At 42.0% G+C, this 14,903-nt stretch overlaps 2 protein-coding genes across 3 annotated transcripts in view; both read right to left on the bottom strand.

The window, feature by feature from the left end:
- Positions 1 to 14,903, bottom strand: part of LOC146891736 (uncharacterized) — a 151,963-nt gene that overhangs the window by 5,415 nt on the left and 131,645 nt on the right. The gene's annotated exons all lie outside the window — the stretch shown is intronic.
- LOC125390546 (large ribosomal subunit protein eL42-like) lies at positions 5,793 to 7,363 on the bottom strand. The gene has a single exon (XM_048419618.3). The coding sequence runs from the start codon at positions 7,344 to 7,346 to the stop codon at positions 7,026 to 7,028; it is 321 nt and encodes a 106-aa protein (XP_048275575.1). The 5' UTR covers positions 7,347 to 7,363; the 3' UTR covers positions 5,793 to 7,025.

Below are 14,903 nucleotides of genomic sequence, written 5' to 3' on the forward strand. Positions count from 1 at the left end.
GTTTATATTGGTGCAAAATTCCAGCAAACCAAGAGAGAAGAGGAAGGATCAGAGCAGGCGCTCCGAGAATGTGTAGTGTGGAATGAATGAGTACTATTACCTGGACGCTTCAGAACTGTGGTGTCTTGAATGAGAATGTCCTACCCCATAGGCTCACAGTCGGAGGACTGTCTAGAAAGGATTAGGAGGTGTGGCCTTATTGGAGGAGGTGTGTCACTAAGGTTGGCCTTTGAGGTTTCAAAAGCCCATCTTTGCCCTCTCTTTCTCTATCTTGCAGGTAAAATACAAGCTCACAGCTACTGATCCAGCGCCATGCCTGCCTATCTGCTGCCATGCTTCCTGTTATGATGATCATGGACTAACCTCTGATTGTAAATGCCCTTTTCTATAGGCTGCCTTTGTCCTGCTGTCTCATCACAGTAATAGAACAACAACTAAGACGTGGGCATAACACTCTGAACAAAATTCAAGAATCATGTTAGGTCTGTGCTGTTCTAACGATGGCAAAGTCACTACAAAGTGATTTTGGAAAAGATATTTATTGTTGTGTGTATGTGAGCATGAGTGCAGATGCACCTGTCGTAGTACGTGTGTGGAAGCCAGAGGACGGCTTCCTGGAGAAGGTTCTGTCTTTCAGGCTTTTCATGGGGTCTGGGTATCGAACTTGCGTCATTAGGCTTGAACAACAGCTGCCTTTACCCTCTGAGCCATCTCGCCTACCCAGATCACATTTTTCTACCAATGCATAAAGACATTTAATTCTCAATCAATTATTCATTAGATTTTACTCTTTGGTCTGATTTCATCTTTAAGAAAAAAAACATTTCATTATTGCTTTAATTTAAGAGAGTACCCTTATTTGACAAAAAAAAATCTAACCTTATACACATGAGCCCCTGCCTTCCAGCTGCTGGGAATATAGGCAAGTACCACCATACCAGGCTTTCATTGGCATTTTTAAATTAATGTATCCATTCATTCATTTCTAGATGGTTCATGTGCATAATTGGAGTCAGGAGAAAACAACGGAAAAGACCTCAGACCCTCACCTTTCATAGCTCCAGAACAGCTACTCCTACCAGAGTTCTGTGCCTCTGGATGCATATTCCATCTTCCATGCACGGGTTTTTACCTGTATTTTACAGAAATGATAACATGCTATACACCCTGTTCTGTACCTTACTCTTTGGGGGCTATTCTAAATCAGGCTCATTTGTTTTAGTAGAAGTATTTTTAATGACTATGTGCCAACCAGCAATTTACTTAAATATTTCACTATTATGTTAGTAAGGATAGTATGTTAGTAAGGCTACATTATATCACAGAAGCAACTCCATGAATCTTAGTTGTTTACTTCTTGCTTTGAACTTCTTGCAAAATATCTGTTGACGTTCTGGGCATCTCTCCAAGGCAAATGTCTTCCATGTGTCTGCTTGGTGACTCTTTGTTAGCAGTTCAATTATCCTACAGCTGTGCCATCTGGAGCAAGGGGCCTCCTTGGTTGATGTGTAGAAGACGAGAGAGCTTTGACATAGAAATAAACTAAATCGCCTCAGCCTAAAAGAGGTGCACGCATGTGCTTTTTCTTGCAACGCACTCATCAGAACTAGCCACATACTCTTCTAAGTGCAGGGATCATAGAAAAGTAGAATTCTATTGTATGTATAAAGGTGGGAAGAGTTTACTTTTTTTTTCAGAATTCATTATCGGAGGAGACAGTGGGATGCATTGGGTAAGGTATATGCTGTGCAGGTGTGAGAACCTGAGTTCAGATACTCAAATCACAAGAGATAGATAGGTAGATAGATAGATAGATAGATAGATAGATAGATAGATAGATAGAGATTATAGATAGATAGAGATTATAGATAGACAGAGATTATAGATAGAGATTATAGATGGATATGATATGACTGATAGAGATTATAGATGGATAGATAGATATTATAGATAGATACAGATTAGAGATAGATATGATAGATAGATAGATAGATAGATAGATAGATAGATAGATAGATAGATGATAGATGGATAGATAGATATGATAGATAGATAGATATGATAGATAGATAAATAGATAGATAGATAGATAGACAGACAGATAGATAGATATCTTAGTGCAATTGCACATTTATATTACTATATTGCTAGCTTTAGAGAAACAAACACAATCAGCCCTGGAACTCACTCCAGCTTTAGTGAGAGAGGCTATCTCAAAAATAGGATGGAGAGTGGCCGAGGAAGATGCTTACCCTGGCTAGTTTTATGTCAACAAGCTAAAGTCATCTGAGAGGCGGGAACCTCAATTAAGAAAATGCCTTCATTAGTTTGAGCTGTAGTAAGTCAGCAAGGCATCTTCTTGATTAGTGATTGATGGATGAGGACCCAACCTATTGTGGGTGGGGCCATCCCTGAACTGGTGGTCCTGGGTTTTATAAGAAAGGAGGCTGAGCAAGCCATGTTGAGCAAGCCAGTAAGAAGCACCTCTCCATGGCCTCTGCATCAGTTTTTGCTTTCAGGTTCCAACCCTGGCTTCCCTTGATGATGAACAATGATGTGAAAGTCAGCTAAACTCTTTCCTCCCTCAACTTGTTTTTGGCCATTGTGTTACAACATAGCAATAATAACCCTAACTAGTTCAATGCTTAATGTCAACTTCTGGTCTCAACCTGTACACACATGTACATGCATGTATACTCAAGTACATATACACTATCTGAAAGCCACATTTAGTCTGACTCTTCTTCAGGTACTATATCACACTTCTTTGGGAGTTCAAAGAAACTGGGTTAGCTAGCCAGCTATAACAGAATACTTATACCCGTGAGAAGTATACTCAATCAGCAAGCATTATTTTATAATTATAATTTATAGTTTATAACTACTAAACTGTTACTTTACAACTTTATAGCTTGGTTGTAAACGCACCTCGGACACTGGGGATATAGTTCCCTTGCTAGAGTGTGTATCTATCATGCCCCCAAACCTGGGTTTAATTGCCAAAACTACATTAAACTTATATAGTGGTACATGTCTATGCTCCAATGCCAGGGAGGTGGAGACAGAAGAATCTGAACCTCGAGGTTATTCTCTGAGTCTGAGGACTGCTGGCATACATGAAACCTTGACTCAAAAAATAAAAAATAAAGTACAGGTAAATTAGTATACCCATGTTTACAGCAGCATTGTCCACAAAACAAACAAGCAAACAAACAAAAAACCAAAAGGAACGCACCCTGTGATGTTTTGAATGAGAATGGTCCTCATAGGCTCATGTATTTGAATCCTTGATCCCCTGTCGGTGGAACTGATTGGGAAAGATTAGGAGGTGTGGTCTTGGAGGAGGTATGGCACCAGGGCAGGCATTAGGGCTTCAAAACCTCCCATCATTCCCAACTCAGTCTCTCTCTCTCTCTCTTACTCGTGGGTCAGAATGTGAGTTCTCAGGTGCTCCTGCCACCACACCTTTGCTCTGTCATCATGGACTCGAACCATCGGGAACTGTAAGATCAACTAAGCACTTTCTTTTGTGAGTTGCCCTGGCCATGGGGTTTTGTCACAGCGATAGAAAAGTAACAAAATGTCCATCAAGAGATAAGAAAATTATATACAAAATATAGCATCTACATATAGAAGAATATTACCACCAAGGCATGAAAATACTGACCCATGGTACGACATGGATAAACCTTAAGGGCATTGTGCTAAATGAAATAAGCCAGTCGCAAAAGGACAGATATGATGTGGTCCCACTTGCATGAGGTTCCTAAAGTATTGAAGTTCACAGAAACAGAAGGGACAGTGGGATTGCCACAGGGTGTGGAGAGGAGGAAATGTAGGTATTGCTTAATGGGTATGGTGCTTAAGTTTGGGACATGAAGAAAGGACTGGAGTCAGGTGATTGCACTTTCCAAATATCCTCAGTGCTACCAAAAAACGGCACTTTGTGTTTTGAAAGGGGGACTGGAGAGATGGCTCAGTGATAAAGAGCACTTGTTGCTCTTGCCAAGGACCTGGGTTTGATTCCTAGCACTCACTTCAGGTAGTTCACAAATGCCTGGAACTTCAGTTCTGGGGATCTGATGCCCTCTTCTGGTTTCCAAGGGAACTACATGCACGTGGTGTGCACATAGAGGCAAACAGGCACACACACACACATACACACACACACACACACACACACACAAATACCACTTCTATTATGATATGAAAACAGTAAATATTGTGTTAGTACATTTTGCCACAAAAAGTCCAACGAATGAGAGAAAGTCTATAGGAAAGGACATTTAAAATCTCTGTGAAGAAACTGTATTGTTTTGATTCCTTAAACTTATGAGGAATTTAACTTGCAAGAAATGAGCTAGCCCTAGAAATGGACAGGTTTTACTCATAAAAGGCAGCCAAGCTAATGATTTGCAGGGCCAAACAGTTTAGTTGGTACCAGTGTCCAAGGTATGATCACATGAGCAGGTAGCTGAGGTGAAGTGGAGAAAAAGCCAATAGAACCAAGATGCTAGAATGCCAAGTGGGACAAACACCTGAGTGGATAAATCACTGGGGGGATGTCAGAGTCTGAGGTGGAAGAATACTGAGGAAGGAGTGAAATTCTGTGAATGAGTGAGAAAGAAAAGTCTATGCTCTTGGGAGAGCATCCCTAGACTAGATTTAGCTTCATGGGTATCCAGCATATGCCAGCCGAGCTCACAAAGAGATGGCTTATATAAATGGAAATGACAGATCGCTAACTAAGAAAAGAAATGCAGCAATCCCGTGGACTGTCCAAGCTGCAAGGGCAGCACATTCCTTCCCTGTGGGAAATGAGCGTGGGGAAGCACATTACAATCAGCGTTTGTCTAGGGAAGAATGGAATGAGAGAGAAAGGGTGGCAAAGGCTTACAGGGGGAGGGAGAGGGGGAAAGACAATGTTTAAATACCTAATGACACCATTCGATAATAATTTGATATTTCAGCCTTCAGTGTAAGGTCATGTGTTGCAGGGACCCAAAGTGCAGCCTTGGGGCTCAAGTGTCTCCCACTCACTGAACATTGAATAGGTATTGCCAGATTTTCCTCCCTCTGCCTCTCACATTCATACTCCCCCCTTCCCCTCCCTCTACTTTTCCCTCTTCTCAGACAGGCTGAACTTTCTCAGCAGCTCAGGTAGGCCTTGACCTTGAGATGTTCCCATTTCAGCCTCCCTGAGATTACAGGTCTGTGCTATCATGCTTGGCTAGCATCTCTTTTTCAATACTCACAATTCCAACCCCATTTTAATCAGCCCATTTATTTATTTATGAAAACAATGACATCACCTAGTGGTGATCCTTTATAACATAACTAAGAGGTTTCTGGCTTTGTAAGCTATGTTAGCATTTGTTATGGAGTCAATGTGCCTTGATTCCCTCCTCCCAAATTCCCTCTGAAGCTCTAGTTCCCAGAACAATGGCATTCTCAGACGAGGCCTTTGGGAAGATTTAGATGAAGTCATAAAAACAGAGCCCCTGTGATGAGATTGATGTCCTCATAAAACGAAGAAATACAGGATTTCTCTGAAGACATGCATAGAGAAAACTCTTTGAGGACATAGTCAGGAAGACACCCACCTCTCCAGGAACCCAATCCTCTTGGTATCACGACTTTTAGACTCAGAAACCTGGTAACAGGTCTCTGTCATTTCAGGCACTCAATCTGCAGCATGCGTTAGAACAACCCACACCAAGACAGTAATTTTATTTTATTTTATTTTATTTTTTGCTAAGATGGGTCTCAGGTAACCCAGGCAAGCTCTGGATTTCCGGTCTCCACCTCTGAAAACCCAGTTTTGTTTTGTTTTCTTTTTTTCTGATATTATTCCTTATTCCACTTTTAGTAGCTTGTGAAGAGCTATAGATTTGGTTTACTCTGGGACAGCTGTTATTTTCCATTCCCAACTGTTTTTGTTATTGTTGCTAGTTCATCATATCCAGCTTCTGGACGTGTCTTTGAGTTGCTGGGAAAAAACAAAATGCCTGAGAAAAATAACTTACAGAGGAAACATTTGATTTGGATCCTTGTTTCAGTTCAGGGTCATTTGGCTCTGCTGGGGCTGTGGTGTGGGAGGCTATCATGGTGGGAGACCTTGGTTGAGTAAACCTTTCACTTCCTGCTGGCTTGGGAGCTGAGTGTTGGAAGGAGGAGGGAAGGAGAGAGGGAGGAAAGGAAGGAGGAAGAGAAGGAGGAAGGGAAAGAGAGACGTCTTTAGGGGATGACTACAGTTACCTACTTCTTCGAAGTATATCTTACCTCCGAAAGTTTCTAGCACTTCAAATAATGCCATCAAATTATGGCTTCATGGACCTCAGAACCTTGGTAAACGTCGGCGGTATCCTTACCTTGATCTGTCATCTGTTCTCTAGCGTGAATAGATGCTAGCTCACATTTCCCCAGGAATAATGTCATAAGACACCTGGCTGCTTTGGAATTCACTATGTAGATCAGGCTAGCCTCAAATTCATTGTGCATTGTTCTGCCTGTATCCTAAATGCCAGGATTACAGGGATCTGCCGTCACTCTTGCTTTAAAATGTTCTCGTGAAGTGACTCTCGCATCTAGACTTCTATCAACGAAGCTCAGGACATGGTCATGAACTCAGCTGCCTAGTTTATAGATACTCCACCCTCCCAATCCCACACTCAGCCTTTCCCTCAAAGTAAGTTCTATAACTTAGACGTCACTCTTGGGACAGGTCTCTGCACTGGAATAGGGAAGGCTCCTTTGCCAACTTGCTAACGTGACAAATATATTCTTCACACTCTCTCTTTTGTAGTTGACTCATTTTTTTCTTTTTCATTTTTATAAACTTTAGTATCTCCATGCTAAAACACTTGGGTCTATTATAATTATGAAATGACTTTAAGTTTTCTTAGGATACGACTTCTTCTCTGGATTATACTAACAATTTGCTTTGTCCTGGCTCCTAAACTCCTTTTTTTTTTTTTTTTTTGAGGGAAAGCTCATAATTTTATTGTCTTCATAACAAGATCAGCTTAGAACTGGATCACTTGGCCCTTTCTCTTCTTATCACCTCCCAGTTCAAAATGCTTGCATCTCTTAATAGCCAGCATCCCCTTAGATCTGCAGTTGGGTTCCACACATTCCAGTCTCAGCACAATCTTCTTTGTAGTTTTCACCTTTTTGCGGAAAATAGGCTTAGTCTGCCCACCGTAGCTACTCTGTTTCTTGTCATAACGCCGCTTTCCCTGGGCATACAAAGAATCTTTGCCCTTCTTGTGTTGTGTCACTTTGTGGGGTTGGTGCTTGCCGCATTTCTTGCAGAATGTCCGGCGGGTCTTAGGAATGTTCACCATGTTGACGGGTACCCCTAAACTCCTTTTAAATGAAGAAGAGGACAGAGCATGAGAAAGGGGAGGAGGAGGACAGGAAGAGGGAAGCCAGGGATGATGAGGATGACTGTGGGAGGAGGGAGGGGAGGGAGGAAGACTATTCTCTATTCTTATAGAAACATTGCAGTTCTAACGTGTTCCTAGTGCAAAACTGTCACACGTTAAAAAGATGTGTTACTCCATAGGGAAATACATTTCCATCGATTCATTCAATGTGGCTTCTTCTCCCCAGATTCTGAAATGACTATTTCCAAACCCAAAAATTACATCTAAATGAGAAAGAAGTAAATGCCCAGGGTAGAACGACAGCTTGGCACACAGGCTAATCCACGAAGGAAAAGACTCATGGCAATGAGCAGCTGCCACAGAACTCTGAGCAGCAACACGGCACAGGCACTGCAGGTGAAAGGCTTAGCAATCATGGGTTTAAGTCTACACGGACTAGAGCACTGGTTCTCAACCTGTGGGTCACGGCCTCTCTGGGGGGGGTCAATGACCTTTTCACGTGGGCCGTGTATCAGATAACCAGCATATCAGATATTTACATTATGATTCATAATTGTAGCAAAATTTCAGTTATGAAGAAGCAATGAAAAGAACTATGGTTGTCGTTGCCATGACACAAGGAATTGTATTAAAAGGTCACAGCGTTAAGAAGGTTACGAACCCCTGGGCTAAAGTAATACGAATAGCATTTAGCAATATAGATTATTATTGCAATCTTCCAGATTTTGTGGATTTCTCAAATTTATCATCAAGAATATAATTTGCTATAGATATTTGGAGTTGCCAGAGGCTCAAATTCTGGGCACCACAGTTTCGCCACACATGCACTCTGAACATAAGGTACAAATTATAGAGTGACCCTTCATTATCCAAGGGACAGTCAGTTATGGCTAAAGCCTAGAAAATTCTATACTTTGCAAACCAGTTTGCTTCTAAAACTTTGAAAGGAATGTTTAAAGCTACACGCACAAAAATACATAAGATATTTGAAAATCCCTTGAAGCCAAACCTCAGGCTCTAAATACGCTGAGTCAAAGCGCCACGGTGCGCGGAGCTCAGGGGAGAGTGGGGCATTCATTTGCTCTGTAGAGGACCAGAGAAGAATGAAGGGAGGGCCAAACGGCCAGTGTCTAAGTGGAAAGCAGCCTGACAGAGAGTGTGGCAAGGGTACAGCATTGGCAATTAGCTAATGTCAATGATACACTTAAGAAACACTGGGCATGGCAGATAATAAATCACAGCCAGCCATCATTAATAATCCATGACAGAAAGGAAAAGCAGGAGCGAGCAGTCAGTAACAAGATCCACGGCGGAACAGAAGTGCCCTATAATTAGAATTGTTTCTAATACCAGAGGACCTGGGGAAGGCTTTGTAGTGACGCGCCCACTGAATGGCCGTGGGGTTGAGGGGCACATGGTTGGGTTCTAAGCTTCTCACTTACTCTACTTCATGTTAATCATATACAGGGATGCTCTTAAAGGTAGATGGTGCTGTATTATGCAAGTATAATAGGGTTACGCATTCCTAAGGACATTGTAGTTCCACATGAAAAATGTATAGCCAGTCTTGCCTCTCTTGGAAGTTTTTAACTAGACAGCTTCCCCAGGGACAGCAGGGAATGCTGGCCACCATTTCCAGATTCTCCACATAAAGAAACTGAACACCTTCCAGTATCCAGTTGATGATTCTGTCCAATGTTGTTAACCGTATCTTATCGACGATGCCAAAGTTCATCATGGTAAGTGCACTGTGCTAATTTTAAAGCATGGGTTGGGTCATTAAACTGGCAGGATGATACAGGGTAAAATATGTAAAACATTAGAGAAAGGAAGAGGCAGTATTGCCAAGGTGAAGACTTTGAAAGTCAAAGGAAGCTTCCTGCATCGGATGTCTCGTAGGAGACCTTCAGAATTTGTAGGAGATGTCCAGGCAAAGAGACAGGAAGAGTGAAGATGACTTTAAATGAGACACACATAAACCTAAAAGCAAAAAGCAGCATGACAATGTGGAAAACAAGAAGTGATTGAATCTTTGCTGCGTAGATTCTGAAGTCTGAGCTATGATAGTCAAATACGGGGCTAAGCTGGTGTGCTTATCTGATAGAGTCTGGGCAGTAGTCATAGTGGTAATTGAATGATGAAGGAATTTGGAAAGAGGTTGGGATAGAATAGCAATGTTTAGTGTTTGTGGTAGTTTGAATGTATTGACCCCATAAATTTACAGGTAGTGGCTCTGCTAGGAGGCGTGGCCTTGTTGGAGGAAGTGCAATCTTACTGAGGAGGCTGGATGGTACACGCCTCTAATCCAGACCTTGAGGCTGCAGGGCACACCTTTACTCTGGTTCACACATTCTTTGGTAGTGTGTCACATGGTGGGGAGGGGATTTGAGGGTATTTATTACTGAATTATAATTTCCTAGTTATTCTTTTATTGCTTCTTCATAGAACACAGCCTACTCAATAAATATTTGATGAATGAATTAAGAAAGATACAAGCCAAATTCAGGCAGATTTGCTTTTCTTTGTAACCTAACCTGGGAGGACAGTACTCGTCTCCATTTTACTATATTGGATTTTAACAATGATGTTTCTAAGATTGTTTTTCATTGAGATCTATAACATGGGGAAAGAGAGACTATTTTCCTAAATTTTTATTTTAGGGATTCCCCAATAATAATAAAAAAGAGAATAACCAGTCTTTTCAATAATCTGCCCTCCTCTCTCTCTCTCTCTCTCTCTCTCTCTCTCTCTCTCTCTCTCTGTGTGTGTGTGTGTGTGTGCGTGATGTATGTATGTCTACCTGTCTGTGTCTGTGTCTGAACTGAACATGGTGACTCACCTATGCTCCCAGCACTGAAGAGGTAGAAAGATTATAATTTTGTGGCCAGCCTGGGACTAAAAATTGTGTTCAAGGCCTGAGCCATGTGGCCAGATCCTGTCCCAAAAAACAAAACAAAAAGTTCTATATTCATTGTACTTTACTCCGAGCTGCTAAGGATATTTGCATTTAGGCTGTGTATTATGGTGCATTCCTGTAACACCAGAACTCAGGAAGCTGAAGCAGGAGGATTGTCAAGAAATCAAGGCCAGCCTTGGCTACATAGTGACAGTTCTCAAAATGCCAAATAAGAATGTATGCATAACCGTAATAACGTTGTTGCTGCTAAAAAAGATATAACCATCTAACATGGTTTTGAGCTCTTCTAATTAATCCCAAAATATCTTCCCAAGGTTCAGTGATGCTTCGTTGCTTACTCCGTAAAATGTGAGCTTTCTGAATCAAAGGTGCTGAAGATAATTTAATATTCAACAGGCAATGTTGAGAAAGCCTGCTTGTTTTCTGATTAAAATTGCCTTCTTTCTTTTTGGCTAGTCAGTTTAGTTGGCAGGGATATTGTAATTTATGAGTCTTAGGTCAAGGGCTCACGCTCCATATGGGTCCCCTCTCAGTCCTAGAAGGATAATCTCTCTTGGCGTAATTAGACAATGCACTCCATGCTTTGGGTAATGGCATAAGGTATGCCTTTGATACTGGAAGGAACTGAATGAGCATATATATATATATAATTTACACACACACACCAACACACACACACATACATACCGCTCTATGAAATAATAGATATTCATCTGGAACAATGTCTTCATCACCAAACTGTTGTTCGTACATAAATAATCCCATGCTTACATCATGGTGTGCTCTTTTTCTTCATGGGATAGGGTCTCACTATGTAGTCTTGGCTGGCCTGGAACTTGCTATGTAGGTCAGGCTGGCCTCAAACTCACAGACATCTGCCTCCCTCTGCCTCCTGACTACTAGGATTAAAGGCGTGCATCTTCATGCCTGGCATGGTGTGATTTTTGAAAGAAATACCAAAGGTAGGCGGACACCAATTGCATCCATTGTACCTGTACCAAGCCCTCAAAGCACAGAAAATATTAAGTTCAGATACCTGAGCTTTTATTCAGGGCCAATATTTTATCTTTTAAAATATAGTTTTTTTAAATTTATTATTATTTTAGCCAGGGTCTCATGTAGCTTAATCTGTCCTCAAACTTGTTATGCAAATGAGGCTGGCTTTGAACTCCTGACTCTTCTCCCTCAGGCTCTCAAGTGTCGGGTCCCCAGGACTGCAGCATACTGGCCCGTTCTCTGCTCTTCTCACCCTCCTTCCTCTCTCTTAATTCCCTCTGTCTTTGCAAATACATAAAGGGTGTATTTGTTTGGGTTTTGCTACTGTGACAAACTATGAAAAGCTAGGTACTTCTAAAGAAAGGGGTACTGGCCAGAGGGTGTAGGGGATAATGGGGCTTGCTACCTAGTTGAGTGTCCTCAGTTTGATCTTTGGGTCCCCCACGGTGGAAGGAAAGAATTGACTGTTAAATGTTCACGTCTATCTTTACGTGAACACTCTGGCACAGTTATACCCTCACCCACCCACATTGGTACATACTCCCCCAATGTACACATACATACAAAATAAATAAATAAATTGTAAAACCAAACCAAAAGAGGTTTGTGTAGATTTTCGTCTCAGAGGCTGCAAATCCCAACAATATAATACTACCTCTGGTGAGGACCCTTTTAGCCATATCACCCATGATGGGAACTTGCTGGGGAACGTGTGATCACAGGGTGAGACCAGAAGCCGAGCCAGGGGGAGGTCTTCTTGCATCCTTCCTCAAGACCCTATCTACCCTTTAAAGATCCCAACACCTCCTTTATTGTCACACTGGGAACCAACACTTAAGTATTTGAGAGACAAAAATGCATCCAAACCACAATGACAGACAGTTCCTGCTTTTTTCTCTTCCTTTTAAAATGTATATATAATGCCAGGTGGTGGTGGTGCACGCCTTTAATCCTGGCACTCGGGAGGCAGAGGCAGGTGGATCTCTGTGAATTTCAGGCCAACCTGGTCTACAAGAGCTAGTTCCAGGACAGGCTCCAAAACTACAGAAAAACCCTGCCTCAAAAACAAAAAAAACAAAAATAATATATATATATAATATCTACCCTCCTCTACCACACAGCCTGTTTTCACATGAACACACGTGTCCTATTTTCTCCATGCTATATATTTACATAAATGCTTGTATGAACCAGGATGATTATGTTCTCACAGTGGTTGTGAGGTTCATGTGTGAACCTAGCCCTCTCAGTTTGTACGTGTCCTTTTTGGGGTTCAGGGGCTGTTTCTATTACATGTGGAGCCTGCTCTTGCTGACGAGGCATTTTCTCTCCTTAGGTTTTCCTCAACTTCTGTTTTAACCGCTACCTTGTTTTAGGTTGTCGTATGCCAGGCTGTGCCATCTCTTTTCTGGCAATGCAGGCTCTCGAGGCTGAGGCTGCTGTCATGCAAATCTAGTAACTCCCTATTTAAAGCCTCCATCCATGCTCCCTGCTCACGCAGCGAAATAAGTGTATGCACTGTTGAAATGCAGAGATCGAGCATTCCAGAACCGAGCTGTTACCGGTGCTGTCAAGTGCTGTCCTTGTCTATTAGCGCCAACTCAGAGGTAAGAGTCACAAGGGGACGTAAGTGGAAACAGATTATGCCTTGGGATATATTAGCAACGCCAAATGTAAATAGTATAACTGTCCACTCACCGTAGAAAATGGTGCATGAGAGATTCCCAGTCACCATCGTGAGGTAAATTAATAGAAAATCCAAAGAAAGAGTCAGAGATGGCCTTTAGATTATTATGAACAGCCACATTCAACAGGACCTCTGAGGACACTGTGCTGATATGCAGTGATGGAGGCACGCTGGCCTGTGTGTACACTCATCAAGAAAGCCCTGCAGAAAAACACTTTACATGGCCCCTCACCCCGGAGAAGAGCTCTCCGGATAACCTCATCCATATTCATCCCTCTTGCTGCCTGTCATCCTGCATCGCAAAGAAAATATTGCCTCCTAGGTAATATTAAATCAGTCCACTGCCTGAGCTGGGATAACTTTGAATTAAGTATTTGCTTCTTAAAAGTTAATTTAAAATCTTGCTAATGGGTGCTATCATGGAAAAAAAAAAAACGTGATGGAAACCGGCTTCAAGGATGTGTACACACTCGGGGCTATTTAACAGCACGGTAGACACTTCAGGCTTCTCCTGTGCTCCCTTAGTGGCATGCCAAAAATATCACAGAAGCATATGGAAGGCTCACTTTGTTTAGAAAATATATACATGGAAAATAGTACGGGAATGTTCCACAGCCCAAAATGAAACACTGCACAGACATTCGCTCTACTGCTTGCTTAACTGAGGTTTCAGCATTTCCTGACGTCTCTGAGCTGTCAAGAAGGAGGGCATCAGAGCCTGGGCCATCCAAGGTCTCTGAGGAACTTCTGCACAGCACTTTCCTGAGCACATTCGCAAGGCATTTTCTCATGGAGAATGGGGAGAAGACAGAGAAGACGAGGAAACCTCTGCCTCACACACTGTTGTTGGTGAGCCGGTGCCCCAAGCGCAGAGCTCAAAGAGGAGGGAGGCGGTAGTCACGGGGTTTAAAAGTGAAGACTTTTAACACATGTTATCCGGAAGGGAGAGGAATTTCTTTCTCTCCTGTGTGCTTGCGAAGGTCTGTGGCTTTGGTGCAGTGAAACTCCTGGAGATTCAACTTTGGAAGCATCTGGCTATTGTAGGGGCAGCAGCCGGGAAGATAAACATTCCTTGAAGTAGCACAGGACCAAAGTGAGAGAATTAGGGGGGCATGGATGGAGGGGTAGATTGTGTAACTTACGAAAACCATACTTGGAATCCCTAAAACAACCTGAAATTTTAAAAGAACCGAGAATCCCTGCAACCGCTATCAGCCAACGTCATTCCTTGACTATTAGCCCACATGCAGTAATGGTAAACCATAAATAGCCTGGTCATCTTATTGTACTGTGTCATCAGCCCATGAGATGGACACAGTCATTTATCTTTTATGAGAAAACTGAGGCAGGGAGGGGGGGAGTGAAATGATTTGCCTAGAGAGTGGAGTAAATAGATGTAGAATGCCCCCATGCTACCCACCCAGGGCAATTTGTGTCCAGACTCTACTCCCTGCTCCTTTCTTGCACTGTCTTACAGTGTGATACCAAGAAACCTGGCTCAGATTTTTTATTTGACTTTAGTAATATCATCTAGCTCTTGTAACTCTCAGCAAACGACTATAAATCAGTGAAAGTACTACAGATTAATTATCGTAGAAAGATTTCTAGATATAGTTTGATTCATAAGATATATAACTTTATATATATATATATATATATATACTTTTTTTCAAGACAAGGTTTCTCTGTAGCTTTGGAGCCTGTCCTGAAACTAGCTCTTGTAGACCACGCTGGCCTCAAACTCACAGAGATCCGCCTGCCTCTGCCTCCCGAGTGCTGGGATTAAAGGCGTGCGCCACCACCGCCAAGCATATATTACATTTTATATGAATATATATACATACATACACACATACAAAAAGTGTATTTTATGTATGTGTGTATGTCTATATTGATGTATTTGGTGTGTGTGCGA

This window comes from Myodes glareolus, chromosome 13 (genome assembly GCF_982192425.1).
Source record: "Myodes glareolus chromosome 13, mMyoGla1.1, whole genome shotgun sequence".
Lineage (NCBI taxonomy): Eukaryota > Metazoa > Chordata > Mammalia > Rodentia > Cricetidae > Myodes > Myodes glareolus.

Bases quoted from the DNA above. Each gene is read 5' to 3' on its own strand.
- LOC125390546 (XM_048419618.3), bottom strand. From the start codon at position 7,346: ATGGTGAACATTCCTAAGACCCGCCGGACATTCTGCAAGAAATGCGGC.